Raw genomic sequence first — 26,907 nt, forward strand, 5'->3', positions numbered from 1 at the left:
TTAACATGAAAAATTGACTTTTATTTTGGAAAAAATGTTAACTTTCCATACTAACAGAACAAGATTAAAGGTAAATTTCTTGAACATTATCCAGAAAAATAACAAGATTTACAGCCTCTGGCCGTGCCTACTCGGCAGGTGCGGGCTCAGCGCCCTCCTGCTCCGGGGCGGGCTCGCCACCGGCCTCCTTCCCTTCCTTGCTGCGCTTCGACTTTTTGTGCTTGTGTCTCCTGTGAGTGTCCCCTTCTTCACTTTCATGGCGACGTCTACTGTTGCTGCAGGAAAAAAAAAGTGTGTTCTGTTTAAGAATGTTTAATTTCATCATTTGTGATAAAAATCAGCCATCCTAAATTCTCAACACAATGCTTGGACTTAAGGTCATCTAATCCACTTGTGCCCCTCATAAATACATTTTCAGGAATACCGTCAGTTTTAATGTGACTATGATGCAGAAATTACAAGACAGGATTCCCAGTGCCCACACTTTTTCTAATCAGACTCTCGACCACGAGGACAATGAGGTGCTCACTCGGCAGTGGGCATCTGACAGGCTGACCTGTAGTACGTTGGTTCTTGTTGCTACTGTGAGGCCCTGGAAGCAGACACTGCTTTACTATGTACTACCAACCCCTGGTTCCCATGCCCACATGTCCCCTCTCCCAGGGAGACAATGCTGCAACCCAAAGCCTCTCAGATGGGCTTCTTTCCTCCATATTAACTTTGGTTTGGGAACATCACATACAGTTTTGAAAAGCACATGAGGAACCACCTATTTCAACAGATACTGTGACATTTCCCAAGAGGAATGTGTCTGGTCCGGGGACCCTGAGACCCTGTGTTGGTGCAGAGGCCCGATCTCCCCTGCAGCCGGGCTGCGAGCACACCTTCGGGACGACTTGTGTCTGGTCTCCTCCTTCTCCCGGTGCCGCCTCTCCCGGTGCCGCTCCTCCTTTTCACGACTTGCTCGGTGCCGCTCGTAGCCTCGCTCGGCGTACTCCCTGTATCTGTAGCGCTCCTCGTCACTGAAAGTGAAAGAAGTTCTCCTGACAACCGGATCGTGTCACAGAGATCCTACACTACAGACCAGAAGCCACCACGTCAGCATCTGAGAAGAGGGAAGTAGTGACTGACTTGAGCAACATGCTGCTTGCTCGATGAGTACTAGAGATAAGTAAGCACAACACACAGTCCGTGCTACCCTGCTAGGAGGAAGACACAGCAGTTACGTGGCAGTGTTTCAAACATTCCTTTGAGAGAGAGACAGTCTCTCTCAGAAAAACGAAGCCAGCAAAAGGACCCAGGAGTGCTGAGATGGACAGTGGGCATCTTAATCTCTAGGCTAGGTGCCCCTCCTACTGACTTTTTACTTTTTAAGATCTGTATATGTAGTTAGTTACAGAGAGGCAATTATAGAAAAGAGAAGAGCGAAATCTTCCATCTGCTGGTTCACTCCCTAAATTGTCAGGCCAAAGCCAGGAGCTTCATCCGGGTATCCCATATGGGTACACTGTCCCAGCCACACAAAAGGGAAGTGGATCAGAAGAGGAGCAGCTGGCATTCAGACTGCTGCCTGCAAGAGATGCCAATTAGGCAGGTGGCAGCTTAGCCGATGGTGCCACAATGTGACTACTACCCTTTGCAATTTATTAATTTGAAAGGTAGAGTTAAGAGAAGAAATCAAGACCTTTTATTTCTTCAAGAAAAAAAAAAAGTTCTGTATTTAAATTCTAATCAACAGCTTCATCTTCATTTGCTTCTTTTACAATTAAAAGCACATGTGTGGGCCCAGCGGCGTGGCCTAGCGGCTAAAGTCCTCGCCTTGAAAGCCCCGGGATCCCATATGGGCGCCGATTCTAATCCCGGCAGCTCCACTTCCCATCCAGCTCCCTGCTTGTGGCCTGGGAAAGCAGTTGAGGACGGCCCAAAGCTTTGGGACCCTGCACCCGCGTGGGAGACCCGGAAGAGGTTCCAAGTTCCTGGCATCGGATCGGCACAGCACCGGCCCGTTGCGGCTCACTTGGGGAGTGAAAACATCGGATGGAAGATCTTCCTCTCTGTCTTTCCTCCTCTCTGTATATCCGGCTTTCCAATAATAATAATAAAATCTTTAAAAAAAAAAAAAAGCACATGTGTGTATTTCAGATTTCTAACCAAAACTTTTATAGTACTCATAAATCTTGGGCACACACAGTTCTGACTGAAGAAACACATGGCTCCGAATGGCTACAAGTAAATCAACAAGTAAAGGCTCTCTAACCTTGGACTTACCATTTACAAATACATACAGAACCTGAGAGAAACGGAAGGGACCTGTACAATTCCCCCAGAATACGGACCAAGCACAGACAGGACACACTTGGGTCCCACATCACCTCTACTTCACCCTGCGCGTCTCTTCCTATTTTGGGCAGAATCACATGAACTGGTGAACAGAAAGGACAGCGAAGTTAGAGCTGGTCTTCCTTGACCTTGCTACGCCTGCTGTCCTTCTGAGTCCTGTGACATTCCTCTCCCTCTTAATCCCCAGGTTTCTTTTTCTTCCCTTTTTTCCTAGTTAAGTTCACACTTCCTACAAGCTTACACATTCTTTCAAAAGACCATGCTGAATAGCGTTAAGTTTTCAGAAATATGTCTACTACAAATTATATGAGCCATTTGTATGGAATATCAAGTTGTTAATAAGTCTGAATGAAGCAACGGAATAAGCCAGTTGAACACACGGACACATGGACCAAGTCTGTTCAAAGTCTCTGTATAACGAAACGTACTTGGTACAAGAGTGGGAGCTCCCTGAGGGGCAGTCTCCACTGAGCTGGACACCTCAGAACAGTTTTCAGGGCAGGCTACGGATGATGCAAAGGTTATGATGTCTTGGCACCATCACAAACCGCTCTGAAGTGACCCCTGCCCCTCCTAGAACTCACCATTAAGGACAGCCCTCTCTTAGTCATTTGTAACCCTTTTTTACCCACTCCCCCTAAAGCCAGTTCTGACCAGGTTTGGGACCTTTAGAGTGCGCAGGCAGCCATGTGGTGGGACAGAGGAACACCGGCCAGACCTGCTCAGGGAAGGCCTGCTGCAGACCCTTTTCAGCTCCAAGATGCACACGGTGGCTGCTCAAAACCTGGAAACCATTAGGGCTCACTTTAACCACCCTACAATGTCCAGCCTTCTTTCAGGGCATTCAATTAAACTGTCTAAAAACAGATGTGGAAATGGGTCTGTAATTTTCAAAACAATGACCCTGTAATTTGTAACTCAGCAAATACTACATATAATTTTGCTTTTTCAGACATTTTTGTCAGTCTTCGGAAACAAAGTCTTTAAACTTCATTTGGATTTTCTAGAGTCTAATCTTTTCCTCAGATAATGCAAAACATAGAACTTTCCTTATCTCTTGCTTTAAATTACTAGCCAATTTAGGTAAACATTGACTCCTAATGCCCTAAAGCTGAGTAACATGAAAATCAAACCCAGGTTCATGACTGACAGTGTTTTAAAATTTCAATAAAAATTCTGTAGTATCTGTGCATATGTGAATTGGAACTAGAGGAATCAAAAAATTTCAGCTCCCAATTGTTTATAAACATTGTGCATTTATGCCAAAAATTTTTCTAACACGTTTTGCAAGAAGTACTTCCTAATACACATGAACGTTCTTGAGCAGTGCTGTTTCAACACAAGCACCCGACCCGCACTGTCAGGACCACGCGCTGCAGCAGCCAAAGTCAACAACACACCAAGTACCACACAGTTACACACGCACACCTGTGTCTGGCCAAACATGCAGTCAATGAAATCCTACTACTGTCTACTACACGTAGGTCACATCCCGGAGAACAAAAGGAGGAGACAAAGACAAACCGGAAGCCAGTGCTGTGGAACAGGGCCAAGACGGAAGAGCGACCTGCAGCACCGGCACGCTACAGGAACACTACCTCAAATCCTGGCTGCTCCACTTCCAATTCAGCTTCCTGCTAATGTGCCTAGGAAAGTGCTTTGGCCCCTGGACTCGTGTAGGAGACGCAGAAGGAGCTCATGGCTTTGGGCTGGCCCAGCTCTGGCCACTGCAGCACTCGTGAGGTGAATCCCGATGGAAGATCTCCCCCAGCACCTGTACATAACTGGCTCTCAAATAAAAACAGCTTTTTAAAAAAAGTTAGTAGGGCCCGGCGGCGTGGCCTAGCTGCTAAAGTCCTCGCCTTGAACGCCCCGGGATCCCATATGGGCGCCGGTTCTAATCCCAGCAGCTCCACTTCCCATCCAGCTCCCTGCTTGTGGCCTGGGAAAGCAGTTGAGGGCGGCCCAAAGCATTGGGACCCTGCACCCGTGTGGGAGACCCAGAAGAGGTTCCAGGTTCCCAGCATCGGATGGGCGCGTACCGGCCGCTGCGGCTCACTTGGGGAGTGAAACATCGGATGGAAGATCTTCCTCTCTGTCTCTCCTCCTCTCTGTATATCTGACTTTGTAATAAACTGAATAAATCTTTAAAAAAAAAAAAGTTAGTGAATTGTTTTGGCTTCCTTCTTTAATGCGTTTTGTTTATCTTCAAGTCTCAGTGACAAACCAGTCCCATTTACACCTGTAACAGCTGTGTGTAGTTCTATCCAGCAGCCAGGAGTAGTCCTATCCTCTGATGTCCACTACATAAACGAATGGTTTAAAATCTTAAGAAAAGAGGGCCCAGGGCCCGGCGGCGTGGCCTAGCGGCTAAAGTCCTCGCCTTGAAAGCCCCAGGATCCCATATGGGCGCCGGTTCTAATCCCGGCAGCTCCACTTCCCATCCAGCTCCCTGCTTGTGGCCTGGGAAAGCAGTCGAGGACGGCCCAATGCCTTGGGACCCTGCACCCGTGTGGGAGACCCGGAAGAGGTTCCTGGTTCCCAGCTTTGGATTGGCGCAGCACCGGCCGTTGCGGCTCACTTGGGGAGTGAATCATCGGACGGAAGATCTTCCTCTGTGTCTCTCCTCCTCTCTATATATCTGACTTTGTAATAAAAATAAATAAATCTTTAAAAAAAAATCTTAAGAAAAGAATGTGCAGAGAGGTACAAAGAAGGTGAGAACAAAGTCACAGAATTTTTTTTAATTACCTAGTTTTCTTCTATAAGACTTTTTATTTCATTTTTAATGGAAAGCAGAGTTACAGAGGAGCTTTCATATGCAGGGGATGCATCCAGGTCTGTCCAAAGCCAGGAGCTAGAAGCTTCTTCCGAGTCTCCCATGTGAGCACAAGGACCCAGAACTGGGCCCGTCTCCACTGCCTTCCCAGGTGCCTCAGCAGGGAGCTGAATCAGAAGTGCAGTAGCCAGGACTAGAACCAGTGCCCATTCGGGATGCTGGTGCCACAAGTGCAGTTACTCTGATAACTACTGCCCCAGCCCTAATGACCTAACTTCAAGGCACCCACACATGGGAAACCCAGACGAAGTTACAGGCTCCTGCTTCAGCCTGGCCTAGCCCCACTGTAGTCATGGGAAACAAACCAGCAAATAAAAATAAACACATCTTAAAAAAAAAAAAAAAAATCAATACTGCTGATGCCCTTATAACAAACTTTTAGGCCCTTTGGAATGATGTGAGCTTGTATCCGTTTTCCCAAGCCCTGGTTCTCATCCTTTTTTATAGCTGCCCTAAAGAAATGAATATTCCAAAAACCAGGAACTCTCCAACTATGCACTTTCAATGTAACTGAGCTGTAATAAGATGAGTCACTAAGTTCTGAAGCAAAAAGTCAGTCACCTAATTTCTGTCATACCATGAGATCTAGCCATACTCAAACAGGTGAATTACAGAGCTATAGCAAACTTCTAACCATTCATATATTTATAAACAATATATAACCAGTGCTCATTCTATATAAACAGACCTAATTTAATGGCAAATCCTGGCTTTTCCTAACTTAAAAATATTCATCCTTATAAGAGTACGTTACTTGAGATAGCTTCTAAAAAACAGAATTAAAGTTTGTTTTGGTACAAAAACAAAACTGAAATGTATGCAAACAGGTTCTTTAAAAAGTTCATGAAAAATGTGTATTATGCACCTCAACAGAGGACAAAACAAACCAACTACCCGAGCCATCTGTTGGCAGTGAAAAACTGGGCAAACGGAGACTCTAAGGTGGACTATGTCCATTAGTGGACTATGCAGTGACTGGAGCGGTGAGACTGGCAGCAATCCAGAACTACTGAACTCGGAGCGTGCCCCACACAGGGACCTGGGATGGGTGGGAGACTGGGTGGGGCTTCTCCCTTTATCTCCCCCTTTACCACAGATACAGGAAAAAAAAATGTGGAAATAATAATCTTAACCACTTTCCTGTAGCCCTTGAATCTTTGTGCTTTAATTAACTACGTAAAGATTATTAAAAATAAAGAAAAAAAATGTGTATTATGAAAATACTGCAGCAGACTCCAAGCATTCTTTCCCCAGATACAAGCCTGTCATTCAGTACTTTCCTGCCCAGTGTACGAAACACCTCATGTACCACTGGGGGACAGAGTGAAGGTGCTCTGACATACTCAGAGATGTGTACCAACAGTTTAAAAAGCTTATTTATCTAATTTTACAAACAATGGATAATGGTATTTGGCATACCACCATGTTCTAATCCATCTCATATATTTTTTTTGAGAGTAATTAAAAGTATTTTTATTTTAATGTTTAATTAGTTTTTAACAATTCATTGTGATTTTTACATGCAATTCTAAGGACATAATGAGATTCCCTGCTGCCTCCCTGCTTCTTTCCCTCCAACTCTCCTTCCTTCTCCCTTCACTTTTTTTTTTTTTGAATTTTATTGTATTGTTGTTGACAATCTTTACAGTTAATTGTGGTTAAAAAAAAAAAAGGTTCAGGGGGTATAGGGAAGTAGGTAATACTATTATGTCCATATTGTTTCCATCATGTATCTGAGGTAAAGGGGGGTATTGAGGGAGAAGCCCCACCCGGTTTCCCGCCCACCCCAAGTCCCGGATGTGGGGCATGCTCTGAGATATTTGCTCAAGTGGTTTTAACAGTTCCCAGTCATGAAATATAGGACGGGGGCTGGGGTGGCTAGACAGAGAGGCACTCAACAACATCCGTGAGGGCTGGATGGTTGAGCTGGTTAGATGGAACTAAGCTTTAATGCCCACTGACAAGTACAAGAGCCAAATGGGATGGGGGACAGACTGGTTTACTGCTACACATACTGGCAAACCAGGGTAGGGGGCGGGCCTGGTGGGGGTTATTGCGGGTCGCCCCGACTAGGCTCCCACTGGTTGATGTAAGGGCCGAGTATGTGCTGGGCAGAACCAGACTGGACTGCAACACCCATTGGTTCCAGTGCAACTCGGGACTGAAAACAGAACCAACCCAGCAACTGCAACCACCAGCTGATCGGGGTGATGGACTGTGCTGGGCCCTGTGCTTGCTAGAACATACAAGAATCTGGTCTGGGAATGCCTCAAGGATTCTTTGGAGATCTCCCCAATCGAACTGCCGGACTCAGAACTCTAGCCAAGAAAAGACAGAAGACAGAACAGGTCAAACATTCATCTCAGCTATATGTTGGCAGCAAAATATGGGGCATCTCATATATTTTAAAAAGAAAATAAATTTTATTTGTTTACTAAGTAAGGAGTTGGTTACAAACCTAAAATTCCCTTTATGGTAAGACTCAAACAAGGTGGAACTCACTCGGCACGCTAAGCAGAAATGCCGCAGAGCGCACGAGCAGGCACGCACACACACCACGCACACACACCACGCACACACATCACGCACACACATCACGCACACACACCACGCACACACATCACGCACACACACCACGCACACACACATCACGCACACACATCACGCACACACATCACGCACACACACCACGCACACACATCACGCACACACACCACGCACACACATCACGCACACACACCACGCACACACATCACGCACACACACCACGCACACACACATCACGCACACACATCACGCACACACATCACGCACACACATCACGCACACACACCACGCACACACATCACGCACACACACCACGCACACACATCACGCACACACATCACGCACACACACCACGCACACACACATCACGCACACACATCACGCACACACACCACGCACACACACCACGCACACACATCACGCACACACACCACGCACACACATCACGCACACACACCACGCACACACACCACGCACACACATCACACACACACATCACGCACACATCACGCACACACACCACGCACACACCACGCACACACCACGCACACACACCACGCACACACCTGTTGAAGACGCTGGGCGTGGGGCTGTGCTCCCGCTCCCTCTCCCTCTCTCTGGTGCGCTCGCGCTCTCGGTCCCGATCCCGTTCTCGCTCACGGTCACGGTCTCTTTCTCGGTCACGGTCTTTCTCTCTTCTTGCGTAGTAGTCCCACTGCTTGCTGGTATCCACAAGACTAGGCCATGAAGGAGCGGAGCCAGGAAGATGCGGAAAGGCAACTGGAAAAACAAAGCAAAACAAATAAAAACAGCATTTAGAAAAGAAAAAGAGGAAACTCCTACCAAAAAGGTGTCATTACGTTGCAGCAAAGTTACTTTATCACTGGAAAGAAGTGTCACACAGCAAGGCTCCTGCAGCCTAACAGGTGAGCAGGACCAGCCTGAAGCTGACCACAAACCCCGCCTGGTCCTCCTGCAGCCGAACAGGTGAGCAGGACCAGCCTGAAGCTGAGCACAAACCCTGCCTAGTCCACTGTGGAGCACAGTACACCGCGCCATCTTCAAAGTGCTGATGGAACCCAACTATCAGCATGAAGGCACACCCAGCCAACTGTTCTGATATCTCTACGTTTAATGACTTACTGTTACTTATATACAAATTTCAAATGTAACCTCTACATGGGAAGAAATACCTAAGTTCACAATTGAGAAAATAATGCAAAAAAAAAAAAAAAAATCGACTGAAAGCTCAAGTCAATTCAGAAAGACTTGGAAAGGATGAGAAATGCAACAATATGCCAGTACCTCAATAACCACAGTAGCATGAAGGGTCAGAACGCAGCAAGAGGGAAATTTTGAGCATCTAACATATATGAAGAATATGTTAACAAAATTACTCATACATTTCAGAGAATAAGAGACACCATATTCTGTCACTACTAAGCAACTTAAGTTAGAAATAAAAATTTAAGTTATGGGAAAATATCCTCATCCATTTCAAATTAAAAACTACATTTCAGGTAGGTTAGGAAGAAAAAGAAATCATTAATTTAAATAATTAAACAAAACATAAATGGATGACATGTGAAAAGTTTGGTTGTATCAGTAAAGTCTTCAGGAGGAAAATGTAGTCCTCAACACTATAACAAAGACTGAAAATCAATGAGCTAAACTTAAAATGTAAGAACTTCAAAGAAAGCTAAAGTTGGCTGATGGAGAATGAACAAAACAGAGAGAGCACACAAATCCCACAGGCAGCGGGAAGGGCCAGCCAGCGCAGACGCCGAGTCGGACCCGACACACCTCGCACCCAAGCACTGCATGCTCACCTGGAATGGATGACTCCCAAAACCAAGACTTACCAAAGAGATTTCAAAGGCAAAAGGAAACCTACATCAACGGTTTCATAACTGCCAGAAACATTAATCAGTAATTTAAAATCTTTTATCAAGGTCAAAATCTTTTACAGGTAAATCTACTCATTTATAAGGTACAGACCATACCAGTTTGGAAATTTTCCAGGAAATGGGAGAAAAAAAAAAAAGAGATGTTACTCTCACCTTGATCTCATACGGCTCGTCTACCCTCAACAGCAATGTCAGGGAGGCAGACAAAGGAAAATCACCCAGCAGCCCACCCCTCTGCTACAGGCACGCTCTCCACCAGACACAGGGGTACTTTCTTCTCTTGCTTCCTGCCTACTTCTGGTGTGCCAATCTGATAAGGGCAAAATCTGTGTTCAGTAGGTCACTATATTCTTAAGCCCCCCTCCAAGTTCTAGGTCTGTTTCCTTCCCCAAATACTTGCCCACCAATTCTTTCTATAAATGTCTTTCTATAAATGTCTCATGAACTAGCATCCCACATGCGCTCTGCAAAAAATCTGCATGAACATTCATGTGTGTACTTCCCTCAAGATGTGCCCCAGGACATAATCCAACAGACCACGGCTTCAGAGACAACACACTTCCGCCTCTTAAACCCAGTCATTCCCAAACTTCCGGGGCTAGAAATGGAAGGAGCATCCATTGAGGGGAACGGAAGCAGGCAGTGGCGGAGGACATCCCCACAGAACGACTAACGGACAGTGCACGCTGGTCCTGCCTACCTGCCTGCCAACCCAGGAGCCAGTGCTGATGCTAGGAGGTCTAAGTTGGTGCTTTTGGCCCAGGGACCTTGGTCTGGTCCAGTTACAGAGGATTATGGACCTGCTGCGGGGACAAGGGGACCAGAGGAGGGACACTCTGAGATCTAAGCCGACAGCGGAAACAGAAATCTCGAATAAACTTGTCAGGAGTGAACATGGAAGAGAACCACAGATGATTTAGAAAGGAAAATTAAATCAGCAAGGGAAAAAAAAATGCTGGGTAGATCCCACAAGTCAAAAAAGACACCAATAAGGAAGACTGAGACACCATGGTAATAAACCCCTCAATTCCTTCCCAGGAAAGGCAAGGTACAAACATCCCTATTCATTTCTAAAAGTAACTGATAACTAAATGACAACGATTCTGCTGAACTGACTGGCAAATACATACCCCCAAGCAGTACTACTTCTAGGAGTTTTAGATGTCTTTCTAAGGTATTACTTTAAACCAAGCAGTAGGTTTCTACCAGCAACACCTAAGTCCTATCACATTGAAGCTGGCAGCCAACCTCACTTACCATTGCCATAAGGGAATGCCCGTGCAGAGCGACTGTCATAACCAGAAGAGTGCCCACTGTTGAAGAAAGAAAAGTACTTTCCCATCTGTTGCAAGGAAGTTCTCAAGTGTAACAGTTTTATGCAAATAAGAACTATATCAAGGCAAAAATAAAACTTGCATTTAGCCAACACTTAATTAACAAATTCACTGCAACTTTTTAAGTACTAAAGCATACATTTTTAACCTGCAAAATATTAAGCCTAACAATAGGTGAATTCACAAACAATGCTTTCTGGCCTTGTGACTGTAAAACCAGTACACATGTTTGACAAAGACTTCACCAAGCTAAGTCCTTGAGCTCTGAGAATCCATGCTGTAAGTTTACCATTTCCTCTGAACACCAAGCCTGGTTTGATCCTACTGACATAAAGCTCTCACAGTTTTTATATATCAATCATTTGTTCAGAAACCCATTATTTTTAGACACTATCTGCCATTTAACAGGAAGTAAAGGTCCCATTTGTTGATGGATCTGCCTGCCTCAGGTGGCCTGGTGCTGTCCATTCACACACTGCTCTGAGATCCACAAGGTAGGAGGACACGAAGGCCTGCGAATTCGGAAGCTTTGTCTAGTGACACTGTGCTGTGACAGCTCCGACTGCTCCGCACAGGCAGATACTTGCAAGCACATTCTGGTGCCCACGAACTGTGAGCACAGGGGGCGGGGGGCAAGAAACAAGGCTGAGGTCACACCAGGCGGGCCAGCCATTCTTGGTGGTCACAGACACAGCACTGTGGCAGTGAATAGGCAGTCTTTCTTGGCTACTGTGGACTGGCAACTGTTATCCTAACCAAGACAGGAACTGCTCAGGACTTGCAGAAACCTAAGCCTCTTACTTCCTACAAATCTGACTGCAGCCAAGGGGCTTCATTCACCAATGTGTTCCAAATCAATCAACATATGATCTCAAAGTACTATGAGTTTATTTCCTTTGTGCAGTTTTGATGGTCAGGTCACATGTTCAACAATTTATGTAAAAGTAATTAACACAGACCTAGAGTTAAGAATTTAGAGTGCCAGGATTCTAAAATTAAATCTTGGAAAATATTACTAAGCTATGTGCATGATCTTCTGTCAACAATCAACACTGCACAGCGTGCAGGCAGCTTACCTTTCTATCGTCGGGATGAGAGATGGGGGCGGAGCGCCTGGTGGTGGAGGAAAACCTGAAACATTCAACCAAAGATACAAGACGTTAATGGAATCTCCATTTAACACTGATGGTGAAACAAGCGGCTGCATATCACGAAACTGCTCGTAGGACCTAAGCGTGTTTCTCTAGGTTATGGTGCACAGAAAAAAAAATGGAACTTAAGCTTACTAATAGAGTTTTGGAGAAAAACAACTTTAAATGCACAGTCTAGTCTAATGCATGGCACACACTAGGAGTCAGGAGCCCTGGTCTTATTTTCAGCACCACCCACAGCCCATTTCCTGCGTATCAGAAAGCTAGTCAATGCCTTACCTTTCCCACATAATAACAATAGTAACGTTGCCACCACATATGTTACACTTGAAATATTTTAGAAGAAAAGCAAATAAAATGTTTATCTCTTTCAAAAAATATTTTTAATTTTTTAGATATGTAGAAATTTCCTTATTATGTGTAATTATAAATAAAATCTTACCAGTAAATACATGAATGCTTAACAAATTAGAGAGAAAGACATATAATTCAGTTTTTGGATTACAGGAAAGAAAGAATTTGCATTTTGCTAATGAGGTCTGAATTCTCGATCACTCCCCAGACCTACAAGAAATACGAAAGAATAAAATGGCCACAAGGGAACTTGGCAGTCAACCTACTTTATACACTCACAAATTCAGACAGGCAATAAAGTGTCCAAAAAAGACTTGACAACTTGCACTAATTCCTTCTAGTTATAACAATCCTACCAGGAAATGCACAAAACTCTATGGCTTAAATCTCTGACAGTTCAGCTTTGAACACTGTCCTGTATTCTACTGTCAGGCTTCCATTAAACCTCCTGCCAAGCGTTCTACAGGAAAAGAAATCCCAGTGCCTGAACCCTTCTGAACTTCACAGTTAGCCCTGTACCAAAATATTTCAAGTGACCATGCCATGCGCCATGTTTTTTAGGTCTGTAACTCCCTTATCAAACATGTCAGACGTGCAAGTTCAATAACCACCCCCTTAGACCTGAAGCCCACACTTCTATCTTGCAGAGCCTCATAATCACACTGCTTTTTAAACTAAAAAGATATATGCTGGAGACTGCTTTGGCTTTGCCTGGTAAGTTTTCTCAGCCACTTTCGCGCAGTGACTTTAGTCATAGCTAACAAGGCATTTGATCTTTGCTATCTGCACTATTTCTACTGCTCACAGCCCTTCTAAGTAGTCTCTTCATGCCCAACCCTATACTTACAGCAATGCAGTTAACAATAATGGCCACGCCAAGAACAGCCAGCTATCAATCTACCTAATTGCTGTGTTTCAAAACTTGTTTCTCATGATATGGACTTCTGCCACTAGGGTTAAAAAAAAATCAGACACCATAGTAGTCAGGATAAATGATCTTTCTCTTAAGCAATCATAAAACTTCATTGGTCTCAAAATGGGTAAGACAGGTTTAAGGAAAACTAAGTATTTTGATCAAACACGGAATGAAGCAAAGGCAGGGCTGAAAATAGGACCTTGGAATCCAACAGCCTATCTGCATTCTCTAACTACATCAACACTGCCCTCCTGTAACTGAGAGCTTGAGATTCATGTTTATTAACAATGATGGAGAAAACATGAAAAAAGTTTTACCTGGAGGTGGTACAGTTATTGGAATACCTAAAAAACAAGTGATGAAATTTAATACAGTAATTGGATTTCAGAACCTGTTAGTATTTACGCCATCAGCAAAACAAACTTTCAAGTAAAACCCCTGCCTCACCATCCTGGCTCAGTCACTCAAGAGCAGCATTTTGGTTTCTTGCAGCAAACGAACAATTCCAGCATAACATCCAACTTCCCAGATGATAACACCCAACTTCCCAGATGATAAAATCCAACTTCCCAGATGATAACACCCAACTTCCCAGATGAGCCCAAGGCCTGAAGTTTGGTAACTAGGTTTCCCCCACCAGTTACAATCACAAGGTTAGACATCAGTTACACAGCACCCTGTGCATACACAAATTCCAAGTCCAAGAGAATCATGCTAACAAGATTTGCTCATGTTTGCTCATTTCATTACAACATTTTACCAGCGACACTGATCTGCAGGTTCTAACACGTCGAGACACCATCACATCCTCCACTCTAAGGCTTCCAAGTGCTCACTCAGACTGTGTCAGCAGGAGTGACAAAAAATTAACATCCCCACTGCTTCTAAGAGTAGAGAGGGGGGTAGAGCTAATTTACACACTAACACACACACACAAACACACACAGGATTTCCTTCTCTGGGTGCTGACAAATCCTAATTTGAACAACTTCCACTCTTTATATGTGCACATTATAAATTTCAGGAAATTAATTCAAGCAAAATAAATTTCTGCTAACCAAACTTGTGCCCTTCAATCCTAATATAAAAATGTGTATTAACTTTACATTGAAAAATTAGAAGATACTTAAAAGACTACTTAAGCAGCATGCATATTCTATTTGTGGCTAAAAAAACATCTTTAGGTTAAAAAAAAAGTTAAAATTCAAAACAAATTCTTCATGAGAAAAGATCTATGCCATAAGTAACTTCAACACAGAATGGTTCACCAAATTTTATCTTAAAAACTACATCAAAATCAGTTTAAGAGAAAAAAAAAACAGTATCACTTTGAAATGTTTTCATACATATCTGTGGAAATGTGCTAATGATGTATTTCAAAATGTTCTGACATTCATGCTTTACCAGGATAAGAAACTTACTAAACAAATAAATGTCTTGAAGCACCAAACATCCCTGAAATAGACTAGAGCCCCTGGTTCACAACCCACGCAATAACATTACAAATCATGCCCTAGCCATGCAAAGTCAGCAGAGCAGACACAGCAGGCAGCCATCAAGTTCCCAGATCTCCACCCCTACACAACCTAGACCAGTAAGTGACAACTCCCACTGAACCTCCAGGGACTCTAGTCTCCAACTGCTACGCTAAAAGAACAAGCAAACCAAAGCTTGAAAGGTTACTAATATTTACAATTACTATTTTCCTTAAAACAGGACAATTTTGTTTTCAGAATACTGTAGACTTCCTTATTTGATCTAGTTTTCACATCTTTCTTCTATTTATTTCTTTTTATTGGAAAGGTAGATCTACAGAGAGAAGGAGATAGAAAGATCTTCCATCCACTGGTTCACTCCCCAAGTGACTGCAATGGCCAGAACTGAGCTGATCCGAAGCCAGGAGCCTCTTCTGGGACTCCCACATGGGTGCAGGGTCCCAAGGCTCTGGACCAGTCTCTACTGCTGCTTTCCCAGGCCACAGCAGGGAGCTGGATCGGGAGGAAAGTGGAGCAGCCAGATCACAAACTGGTTCCTATGTGGGATCTGGCAGGTGCAAGGCAGCACGGGGCCAGAAACCACATATCCCCAAGAACTCCCCAGGAGATGATCATGTGTTTGACTCAGAAACAAACATTTGAGAATCAGTGCACTGAATTCTAAACTTCTCTCCTCATTTTACTGCTGAGCAACTCCATTCTTAATACAGACAAAATGAACTCTATTTCAGACTTTGATGAAATGACCAAAGGTGTGTATTGACAGCGTAATTCCTGCGTTACCTAGCATTAGACAGACACATAGATATATAAAAATAATAGCAAAGGACTTAACACAAAATCCAGACTGCACAGGGAAATGGAGGAAGAGTCGAGGCCCTACATGGAGGCTAGAGCATCCGAGGCAGAGATAGAGAGCATTCCTGATAACTGCCACTGTGTTCAAAAATTCCTCAATAATGGGCTCCGCACTCAAAAAACAAAGGGCACACAGATTTCCGTAAACCCATTCTCCGTGTATCCCCTCATCTTCTTGTGGAATTAAGGTGGGAAGACATTACAGGACCCTCCTCTGGCACTGGCAGTGTCTCTTGAGGGAGCCAGACAACACGACATGCATTTCCAAGATACTCAACCCAGAGAAGCCCTCGGCTGTCACTTCCATGACCGCATGATGGGAAGCAGGAGCCATGACAGGAGGCACTGACGCCCTCCAGAGCCACCAGCCGCTGAGAAGGAACTGCCGGGCTCCGCGAGATGGCTGCCTGTGCTGGGGTCCAGAACCATCCTCAACTCCGTTCTCAGAGACAAGTTCTGAAGCCGAGGAACCAGCTAAGATGTTCCCAAATTCCAGGTCTACAGAAGCCCCTTTATAACAAGTGAGTGTGCTGTTGCAAGCCACTGCATTCTGGAAGCATCTCTTCGGCAGCAACAGAAAACCAAGACATGGACTAACAACCTTTCCTCCCCTCCTAGGTTCAAATAAACTCTGCTTCCTGCTTCTCACTAGTAAATTCTAAATTCCATAGCAATGACGTGTGGAATCCACAATTCCAGCCACTTTCCTTCAATCTCAATTTCTACAAAGAAACTGACTTAATAATTACAACAATCGCAAGGTGCGAACACAGTCCGCGCAAGCAGCTAGCCACGGCACCCCCTTTGAAAGCAGGGGTGCCTTCTTGGTTTGCGGTGCAGAGCAACTGGACCACATCTCAGAAGCCAAGAACTTTCTGCAGCTTAATTCTACCACGAGGTTAGACTTAACTCCCAACACCCAAAAAACCACGGTTACACAGGTCTTGTATTAGTTAATGTAACACAAGTTTAGTCAAGCTGAACTTTACTTTCTAACTTCAAAAACTCCTATTTAATAAATGAAGACAGAAATATAGCAGGATTGAATTAAGTTCACATTTAAAAGCCTAAATTAAAAGTCTGCCACACAGAGAGCTTACAATTATAAAAGCAAACAAAATATACCACACACCATTGGACAAACAATGAAGGATTCCACCTCTTACACAAGGAATCTGAACAAGCAAATCTAGAAAGTCGAATGAGGTTCCTAGGGACTGTAGGAAAGGAGAGAAGAGTTCTTTCTGAGCAGGTGTAGGCTTTGCTGGATATGAAAAGCCTCAGGTAGAAGGCACAGTGACAGCTACACACTGCCAGTCCAACTGCCCAATTACACAGAGAACAGAAAGTAGGCGCATTCTAGCACAGTAAACACACAAACATCAGTCCTTTGAATGGTAAAATTTTTCTTCTAATAAACAAAATTTTCAAAACTTATACACTCAGGTAAATGGATTTGTGAACCTAAACCAGGCAAATAGTAAAACTGTGGTAAATCAAATTTCTTATAAAATGCTAACGTGTCGAGCGCTGTGGAGTGGTGGGTGAAGCCGCTGGCTCTGGCAGCCCACGTGGGCACAGCTGCGCTCTCAGCTGCTCCCCGCTAACAATGTGCTGGGCACCTGCTGCCCGAGTGAGGGAACGGGGGAGCTCCAAGCACAGGCGCTGGCCTGGCCCGGCTCCAGCCATGGTGTTCACCGACAATGAACCAGTGGACAGATTTCTTTCTCTTTGTAACTCTGCCTTCGAAATAAATCTTTTTAAAAATCTGTTTCCTGCTCTTTATCATCTTTCTAATCACCTCATCTAGGAATATGAATCACACCATCCATTCATTTCAATAGAAGAGAAACGCTCTTCTAAGACATGTGATTACAAGAAAACACAAAGTACAGTAATGATGTTTTCTGGACACAGGTTTTAATTTTAATATATTCAAAATAGACTTTCAAGCAAAACTGCCTGTACCAGAATTCTAGTGCTGTTTTCTACCTACTGCTTAAATTTCTCAAGTTCCAGTTTACTCATCCACAGAAACAGAATATGAACACTGTCCCAGAATCATTGGAGCTAATACATGAACTAGTATTTAATAAGAACATTAATCAAATTTCCTTCAATTATTGTTCTGGAGTCAAATTAACTAATATAACACATGAACTATTCTCAGGAGAGTACCTTTGAAAATAAGTTATTACCATATCATGGAATAATAAAATACATTGATTCTGAAAAAAAAACAAAGTAAGCTATTCCTTTTATTACTCAAGGAAACAAAACTATACTTCTAAAAAAAGTTGATATTAGCCAATTTATCTTCTGGTTCAGCAGGAAATGAAAGTAATCATTTTCTGAAAATCACAGAGGCAGCTGACTACCTAGTTCTGGGGTTCCGGCTACTGCTGGCGTTACCTCAAGGAGTTCCATTATATACCTCTGTGTTTCTAGAAGTCTCCTCAGTCTCAGCTGTTATCTGAAAACAAGATATTCTCTGGCCTTCAGACAAATCTGTCACAGCCAGAAATGCTTGGTCCTCTCTGTTACCAACCAGATCCCACACACGTCTGCAAACAGGCCTGGGAGGAAGTTGGCAGCCCAGGCCGCCTCTCGTCCACCATGTTATGGCGACAGACTAACTGGCTGAGGGGCTGTGCTTGTCACCTCCCACCTGTCGGGCATCGCTTCACCTGAGCAATGAGCTGAGTCTGCAAACACAACAGGGGCAGTCACAAACCTTATCCAGCAAACCCAGGGAATTCTCAGAATGAACAGTAATCATGGTAGGACAAAAGACGTAAAACAGAATTACAGTTACCATCAAACTGCATGTAGAATCACAATTTACAAGAAAATGGGTACTCCCTAAAACACGCACACTAAACAACATTACTAGATTGTCTCATCGTATAGAATTTCCATTTTAAATTTTTACACATTAGGATCTAGTGTAAACAAAGGCAACATTAAAACACACTTAAATCAAAACTAGTGATGTGCTGCCGTGAGTTAAGCCACTGCTTAGAATGCTAGAATCCCATCAGAATGCTGGTTTGAATGCCAACTGCTTTGATGCCTATCCAGCTTCCTGCTAACGACAGACGCAGACAGAGCGCTTGGTCCTTGGATTTAGTCTGGCCGACATCTGGCTGCTGTGGCCATATGGGAAATGAACTGGATCATGAAAGATCGAGCTCCCCCAGGTCATTCTTTCAAATAAACAGCTTTTTAAAAGACTATTTCCCCTTTCCTTTCAATGCTTCTAAGTAAGATGCGACATTCTTCAAGGAAATATCCAATACGGACTCCTGGGTCGCAGCATTTTTTGGTTACCTGCCTGTTACTCTTCAGGTGACTGAAACGTGAAGTGTGACCGAGCCGGCCTGCAGGAGCTCATGGATCTCTCCTCAGGCAGTTACGCTCCTTCTGCTTGTATCAGGTGTCAACACAAGTCATTCCTGGTGTAGGAAAAGAAACTCGCTGGCACACTAACTAATGTAGGAATGCCCAGTATACACAAGACACCATGTCAACACACACTAAACTCCCCCCAGGAGAGTCTAGTAGAGTCTCTAATTATAAACATTTATTTTAAATATAAATTGGTATCGCTCAACAAATACCCACAGTTAGGTACTACTTTAGCCAGAATTAGAGTTCTCACAGGCTGACAGGAAACATGGAAATGCCATCTTAAGAATCATCACCAAGGGAGATCTGGATAGGTTTTTCAAATTTGAAAAGCAACACAGCTGAGAATGAACACAGAACAGACAAAAAAACAGAAAAGCCATGAGCGTAACGCCACCAGCCTTTACCATTACCCCAAGGCGGGGCACACATAGAAGCAGGTTACACAGCAAAGAAATGCAACAGTTTTATCATTTTGAAAAAAGCAAACTTCCAGATAAAGTTAGCACTGACCACCAACAGCCTGGGAGGCCTCTGGATACGCACACACTAGTGACTCACTCCTCCCTCCATCACCAGTACACCTGCTCCTGCTGACTCTACCTACGGCCAGTGTCACACATCTGAGAAGTCGGAAGTCTGCAGACAGACTGCATCAGCCAGGGACAGGAGTCTGAACTGCCACTTGAAACAGCATGGCATGGATCCAGACAACACTGCGGTAGTCAAATACATGAATCATCTAAGGGCAAATGATCACATGTAACCTCGCTTCTACCTGAAACACACAAGTAGAGCAGAATGGCGGTGAAGGGACCAGGGGCTGAGCTGGGCTGAGCTGGGCTAAGCTGGGCTAAGCTGAGCTGGGCTGAGCTGAGCTGGGCTGGGCCGAGCTGGGCTGGGCCGAGCTGGGCTGGGCCGAGCTGGGCTGGGCCGAGCTGGGCCGGGCTGGGCTGGGCCGAGGAACGCAGACGTTGCAGGAGGGATAAGCTTCAAGAGACCCACTGCTCAGCACATTTCAAAATAGGAACAAATTTCCAATGCTTTCACCATAAAAAAAATCAGCACATAAGGTGCCAGATAAGGTAGTCAGCATGTTTCAAACACACCCCATTGTGAATACATACCAAAACACTGCCCCATAAAACATGCAACTGACTGTCACTTTAAACTTTGAACAAGTATTTTTAAACATGAATATTCTTTCAACTGATACATAGGGCCTAACAAAATTTAAACAGGATTACAAAGCAATCCAGTGTGAGGAATATTTTCACAAATAACCATTTTTCACGCTGATATGTTAAACAGATCCTTTCTACACAGTGCTCCTCTAGTGGAGGAGGGCTCATTCATGAGTCAAAACCCCTGGTCTTACTTTTGTTCTCATTATGACTTAGGAAGTGTGTGTTCTGCAGGAAGCACTCCCCTAGCCCAGTGCTGTCTTCTCTTATCCACAAGTCATTTTCCATAGCATTCTATTCTGGAAAGCAGAGGTGACCGGGAGGGCCATCTAGCTGAGGACAAGGGGCAGGGGCAGGGCTGAGCGCACCACAGGAGGCTATTCGGGCGCTGGGAGCTGCCTGTCCTCCCAGCACACGGGCCCCTGGGGACCTGATCCGCTGGCAGCATGCCAACCTTCCCTCGTGCAGGGCCTCAAGCCAGAGCGGCCGCTGACTGTCAGCATCCACTGCTCACACCCTCCCCAGTCACCTCCTTCAATCCTGGCGGATTCATGAAAACCTGATCAAGGAGGATAAATACTGAAAACTTACAGGAATAAGGTAAGACAGGCCACAGGACAAGAACAGACAAAAATGCAATTTGCGGTCTGCCAATTTTTCCTCTACTTTCACTGACCTGGATTTTAATTAATAAATATGATTACAAACCTAAAAGAAAAATTTGTCACTTTTCTATATCGTTCAAAACAAGTAAATACCAGGTTACTGGAATTCAACAACAATCTGTTAAGAGGAAAATAACATAAACAGAAGACCAACAATCTGAAATCCTAATTTTAGTATCATTGTAAAATTTTTCAATCCACTCCATTTCTAAACACATCTTTTAACATTTACCACATGGCAGCATGTGCTAGACACATTCCACCAACTCTGGTCTGGGGCCATTGCCACTTCTCTGAGTCACAATTTTACTGAGTGCATTCATTATCTTGGACAGGCTTAAAAAGCAAGATGTGCACGTGTTCTGTGTGAATGTGTCAAAACAACTTAATACACACACTAACACTTTTAAGGCAATGCAATTAACCAAGAGAGTGCTTCTAGCTACATATTTCAGTTATTAAATTCAAAATGCAAGGAGCACAAGACACACTCCTCTCCCAATCCCGTGTCTCGCTTGCTCTGTACCTGGTGGTGGAATCAGAGGTGGCGCGGTGCTGACAGTGGGAGGAGGCGGGAGGAAGGGAGGTGGGGGAAGGTGGGTGGGAGGAGCTCCTGGAGGGAAAAATGGAGGTGGCTTGTTGAAGTTGTTGTCTACTTCAGCAGCAGATCTGTCAGAAAGGACCTGGAAGTAGAGTGCAGTGGGTTAACTGCATGCACATTCATGTTGTGTAAGGACAGTATTTCCATGTAGCGCATGTGTACTTGGGTATACAAATGTGAGATCCACTCACAGAGATACTTTTTAAAATCCCCAAAGCCTAGGAAAAACAACTAGATCACAACCCAAAATACCTTTAAGGAATCATTACGTAATAAAAACTTCTCCACAAAAAAGTTCTTTTGGGCCTGGTGCGGTAGCCTCGTGGCTAAAGTTCTTGCTTTACATGCACCACGATCCCATGCCGGTGTCAGTTTGTATCCCGGCTGCTTCACTTCCCTTCCAGCTCCCTGCTGTGGCAAAGGAAAGCAGTAGAGGACGGCCTAAAGCCTAGGAACCCTGCACCTGCGTGGAACACCCAGGAGAAGCTCCTAGCTCCTGGCTCCTGGCTTTGGATCAGCTCAGCTCCAGCTGCTGTGGCCACTTGGTGAGTGAACCAGCAGATGGAAGATCTTCCTCTCTTTCTGCTTCTCTCTGTAAATCTGACTTTCCAATAAAAATAAAGAAATCTTTAAAAAAAGTTTTTCTCGTCAAAAATGTACCCAGTTATTTTCTTTGTTTTCTAATCAGGTGGAAGTGGGGAAATCACTCAGAGGCCGCCAGCACCAGGCTGGCCTGCCTTGCCACCGGCAGCACTGGCAATCCCCGCAGCCCCGATGGGTGCTGCTTGCACTGCCAGCTGCTCCGCTTCCGGCTAGGCTCCCTACCAAAGTGCCAGGCAAAGCACCAGATGGCTCCAAGCTTGAGCCACGCAGACAAAGCTGTGGGCTCCTGGCTTTAGCCTGGCACAGCTCCAGCCACCGCAGCTACTTGGGGGAGTGAGCAAGCAGAGGAAAGACCCGCTCTACCCAACACTCCACCCATGCAACTAGGTTTCTTTCCAATAAAAAACTAAAACCTGAAGAATAATAGAAACAAGAAGGAATAACCACAACAGCAGCCATGTACAGTGAGAGGCTACAAACGGGCCGCAAGGCGCACCAGCAGGAAGCAAGACCTTCAGAACAAGGTGTGTTTGTAAAGTGCTCATCCGTGGGCCAGGGGAAGCAAGGCACCTCGGCAGCCACCCAGTGGCACCTACGCACCGCTTCTGACAAATCCCAAAGGGATGTAATGTGCAGCTTGACTCTAAAACAGTCAGCATACTACAGTTATGCAACTTAAATTCTCAAATCCTTGCTGACTCAAGCATATCATTTAAATATATAATTTCTACAACTTTTTCAACATGTACGTAGAATTAATTCATATAAGACTTACACTGACAGTATTTCTCAAGAATAGGAACAGAATTATTATAAGAAATCATGGTGTTTTAATAGTGAGTAAAAGAAAAAGACTTTGATTTTAGAAATTAGCTACCTTTTTTTTTTTTAAGATTTATTTATTTTTATTAGAAAGTCAGATATACAGAGAGGAGGAGAGACAGAGAGGAAAATCTTCCATCCATTGATTTACCTCCCAAGCGGCCATGCAGACTGGAGCTGCGCCGACCCGAAGCCAGGACCCAGAGCTCTTTTGGGTACCCCACATGGGTGCAGGGTCCCAACACTTTTGGCCGTGCCTGACTGCTCTCCCAGGCCAAAAGCAGGAAGCTGGATGGGAAGTGGGGCTGCTGGGACACGAACTGGCACCATATGGGATCCCAGATTATGCAAGGCAAGGAATTTAGCCACTAGGCTATCACACCAGGCCCAAACATTAATTAACTTTAAAAGGAGCATGGCACGGTAGCCTGGCAGCTAAAGTCTTCACCTTACACATGCCAGGATCCTATATGGGCGCTGGTTCATATCACCGCAGCCCTGCTTCCCATCCAGCTCCCTGCTTGTGGCCTGGGAAAGCAGTTGAGGACAGCCCAAAGCCTTGAGACCCTGCACCCATGTGGGAGACCTGGAAGAAGTTCCTGGCTCCTGGCTCCGGTTCGGTGCAGCACCGGCTGTTGTGGTCACTTGGGGAGTGAATCATCGGATGGAAGATCTTCCTCTCTGTCTTTCCTCCTCTCTGTATATCTGACTTTCCAATAAAAATAAATAAATCTTAAAAAAAAACCTCTGAAGAAACTTACATGAAGAGTTTATGAAAAAGTTCACAGAAAACGCATTTTTTCATAAAAAACTGATTTCCAAAATTTATGCACTAAAGTTTCTCACAAGTTTTTGAATTCCCATTCTAACACAACACCACAAATACATACTGCCCAATTAAGCTAGAACACAGATACAATCTTTCAGTTGGAAAAGGGAAGATTTTTCAATACTCCACCTGTATGTTGCTGTTTTCATTAGCTCGCCGTCTTCCTTCTACTCGGCTGATAGTTATGGTTTGCCCAATAACATCGATCGCTCCAGGCAATCTCCTGTAACATAAACATCGAAGAAATTGGTTTAACCTGTATTAAGAAATAAAAACTAAAACCTTTTGTAAAGTACCCTAAACTAACATGCAGATCACATCTTTTTTTAATTCTGTAAAGGTTTATTTTACTTCTTTGAATGGCAGTTACAGATGCTTCATCCTGATTCGCCGCCCAAAGGGCGGCCAGGGCTCGGGCTGAGCCAGGCCAAAGGCAGGAGCCAGGAACTCCAGCAGAGCACTGCACGTGGGGGACAGGGTCCCAAGGACCTGGGCCACCTGCTGAATGGGACCCTTGCTGGCTGTCACTGCAGTTCTGCATGCTGACTGCAAATCAGCATGTGTGGTGTGGCGCGGTCTCCAGATGCTCCCTGTGGCTGCCCTGGAAGGCTCCGAGGCCGCTGAGCGCCCGACTGGGTCACTCCGAGCTTCCTGCTCACATGGGGAACACATAGGTGCTCTGTGCACACAAGCAGGGCCCAGGAGCGGGGGGCACAGCCTCTGCAGGCTTACCCGGGCAGTGGACCGTGCACAACCCTCCCTGCTGCTCAGGAAGGACTCACTAAAAACAGCTAAGCCCTTTCTGCTGTTGGTTCACTCCTCAAATGCCTGTAACACACAGGGTGGGCCAGGTGGAAGTTCTTCTGGATCCCCCAGGTGGAGACAGAGGCCCATGCACATGGACTGCCCTCCACTGCTTTTCCCAGCACATCACCAGCAAGCTGGCCTGGTTGTGGAGCAGCCGTGACAGCAAGCGGCACTGAAGGTGGCAGCTGTATGACACCACATGGCCACTTGGCAGGCCCAGACTCTGGTTCTGTGCCCCTCCAGCACACGCCCTTCTAAACCATACAGGCAGACGTCAAAGAGAAAGGTTGTCACAGATAAAAGTCTTCCACAGATGCCTCAATACAAACAGAAACATGAACGACGAAGACAATAGGACCCCAAAGGGAACACTTCAATATCAGAATGTGAATAAGAAAAGACCAACTAAGTTTCTTAAAATGAATTTAAAATAGTAAGATTATTCAAAACCAGAGAAGCAAAAATATGAGTTAAAAAAATCCATAGCTGACACAGATGTGAAGTTCCACTGGGAGATACACACATTTAGGAGAAATCAAACAGAAACACTGAAAATGAAGACTCCAACATGTCAAACACAACATACAGGGAAGCTGAACAAGAATTCGGTGTGGGAGTATAAAGGATATGCGAAAGACAATTCTCAGAAATGTCTGACAAAAATTAAAAACAATGCTTGAGGTTTATCCAGTGCTATCAAAATGACCAAACATGCTTGTGCCTAAGAGTTCCTGGAGGTGTGGAAAGACAGAACAGACTGGGAGCCCGTTCAGCGAAGTAACAGCAGAAACTCCTCTAATTTGAGGAAACTTGTGCAAAGGATCCTAAAATGTGTGTAAGAGAAATGCCAGATTGCCTTCAAATGCTCTCAATTTACACTGCCGACTGCCCACTCAGCAGAAGATAAGATAGAAGATCCAGACTGGTTTGCAGGCTCCTGGTTTCAGCCTGGCCCGCACCAGCTGGTGTAGACATTTGGGTAGTGAACCAGCAGATGGAAGATTTCTTCCTATACGTTTGTTCGTCCCTCTATGCCTTTCAAATAAAAAGAAAACAAATACAATTTTTAAAAAGAGGCCAGCGTAGGTGGCAAGATACATGCTAGATTTGATTCTCACATGGTAACTAACAAACCATCTACTGCACCCTGGAGATCACTTGGAGGGTTTACCATGTTGTGCAATACAGTTAGTTGTCACCCTAAAGCCAAACCACCCTGCTAAGACGGAGAGGAAGTGGCCTTACCTCAGATCCGGTGACTCGGCCCGCCCGTAGCGGTCCTGCCACTTGCCGACGTTGGAAGCGGCTTTCCTGGAAGCAGCACTCGGCTGAGCCTGAGACGAGGAGCTGTTCCTGCTGAGACAGATGTCCACATAGGGTCGCCAGAGCATCCTTCCTTCAGCATGTTCCTACAGTGTCATCCTAATCAAGCCACACAAGGCATCTGCTGTGGTACCAAGACTACTGGGTAGTATCTGAACACAGACATGTTGTTAAATCCTCAACACAGTTCGATATCAAAACACAGACATGAGAAAACCACCCAGGGCTCCTTCAGGCTACAGTCTGCTGTCAACTCCCATGCCGCTGCCAAGCAACATGAATTTTTGCCATTTCACAAAATCTTGCTCAAAATTTAGGTAATTTCTTTCCCTATTTTCTTCAGGAACAGATAAAAGTACTGTTAGTACAGCCAGTTAATAGGACCAACTTTAAAATGTTTCATAAAAATCCACAGCAAAAAAGCACTTTATTAAAATCTCACTTCAAATGGAACTCTTATCAAGTAAAATTCAAAAAACAGTTAATTTCATAACCAGTGGCATACCCTGACAAAACTTCAAGTACTTACATTCTTGTCAATCTTCAAGGAAACAATGTTTTTTCAAAGTAACCGAAAATCTACATCTATGAATCTGTTTGCTTAAACATAAACAAAAGAAGAATAACTAGAAACAAAACAAGAGTGGAGTAAAAGAAAGAAAGCACCGAATCTCCCCCTGAATCTTTGGAAAGCCCTGCCCACAAAATCACATCAAATGTCTTTTCCATGAAGCAACATGAAATGAGATCAACCAGCATGGGGGAGAAGGTAGAACTGAATATAAACACAATGAAACGAAACGGCCCAAAAGTTTGACCATCTTCAGTATGAGAATGAAATGCACACAAACCTTGAGCCACGTAATCGGTGTTCTCTGTAATGGCAAATGTGGAAACTCCATCCGCGCACTAAGGCTCACGTT

At 44.6% G+C, this 26,907-nt stretch overlaps 1 protein-coding gene across 10 annotated transcripts in view; it reads right to left on the reverse strand.

The window, feature by feature from the left end:
- Nucleotides 1-26,907, reverse strand: part of FIP1L1 (factor interacting with PAPOLA and CPSF1) — a 48,284-nt gene continuing 21,377 nt past the window's right edge. For 3 of the 10 annotated variants that reach the window (XM_004590875.3, XM_036495021.2, XM_058667307.1), the window contains 9 exons: nucleotides 25,907-26,014; nucleotides 23,984-24,077; nucleotides 21,526-21,682; nucleotides 13,706-13,732; nucleotides 12,044-12,098; nucleotides 10,891-10,946; nucleotides 8,293-8,506; nucleotides 885-1,022; nucleotides 1-275 (listed from right to left, as the gene is read on the reverse strand). In XM_004590875.3, coding sequence (XP_004590932.1) covers nucleotides 128-275; nucleotides 885-1,022; nucleotides 8,293-8,506; nucleotides 10,891-10,946; nucleotides 12,044-12,098; nucleotides 13,706-13,732; nucleotides 21,526-21,682; nucleotides 23,984-24,077; nucleotides 25,907-26,014 — 997 coding nt within the window. In that variant the 3' untranslated portion in view covers nucleotides 1-127. Of the gene's footprint in view, nucleotides 276-884; nucleotides 1,023-8,292; nucleotides 8,507-10,890; nucleotides 10,947-12,043; nucleotides 12,099-13,705; nucleotides 13,733-21,525; nucleotides 21,683-23,983; nucleotides 24,078-25,906; nucleotides 26,018-26,907 lie in introns of all 10 variants that reach the window. The other 7 variants (XM_058667312.1, XM_058667310.1, XM_058667306.1 and 4 more) reach the window with 3 other exon arrangements.

The sequence above is a fragment of the Ochotona princeps genome, chromosome 7, assembly GCF_030435755.1.
Source record: "Ochotona princeps isolate mOchPri1 chromosome 7, mOchPri1.hap1, whole genome shotgun sequence".
Taxonomy (NCBI): Eukaryota; Metazoa; Chordata; class Mammalia; order Lagomorpha; family Ochotonidae; genus Ochotona; species Ochotona princeps.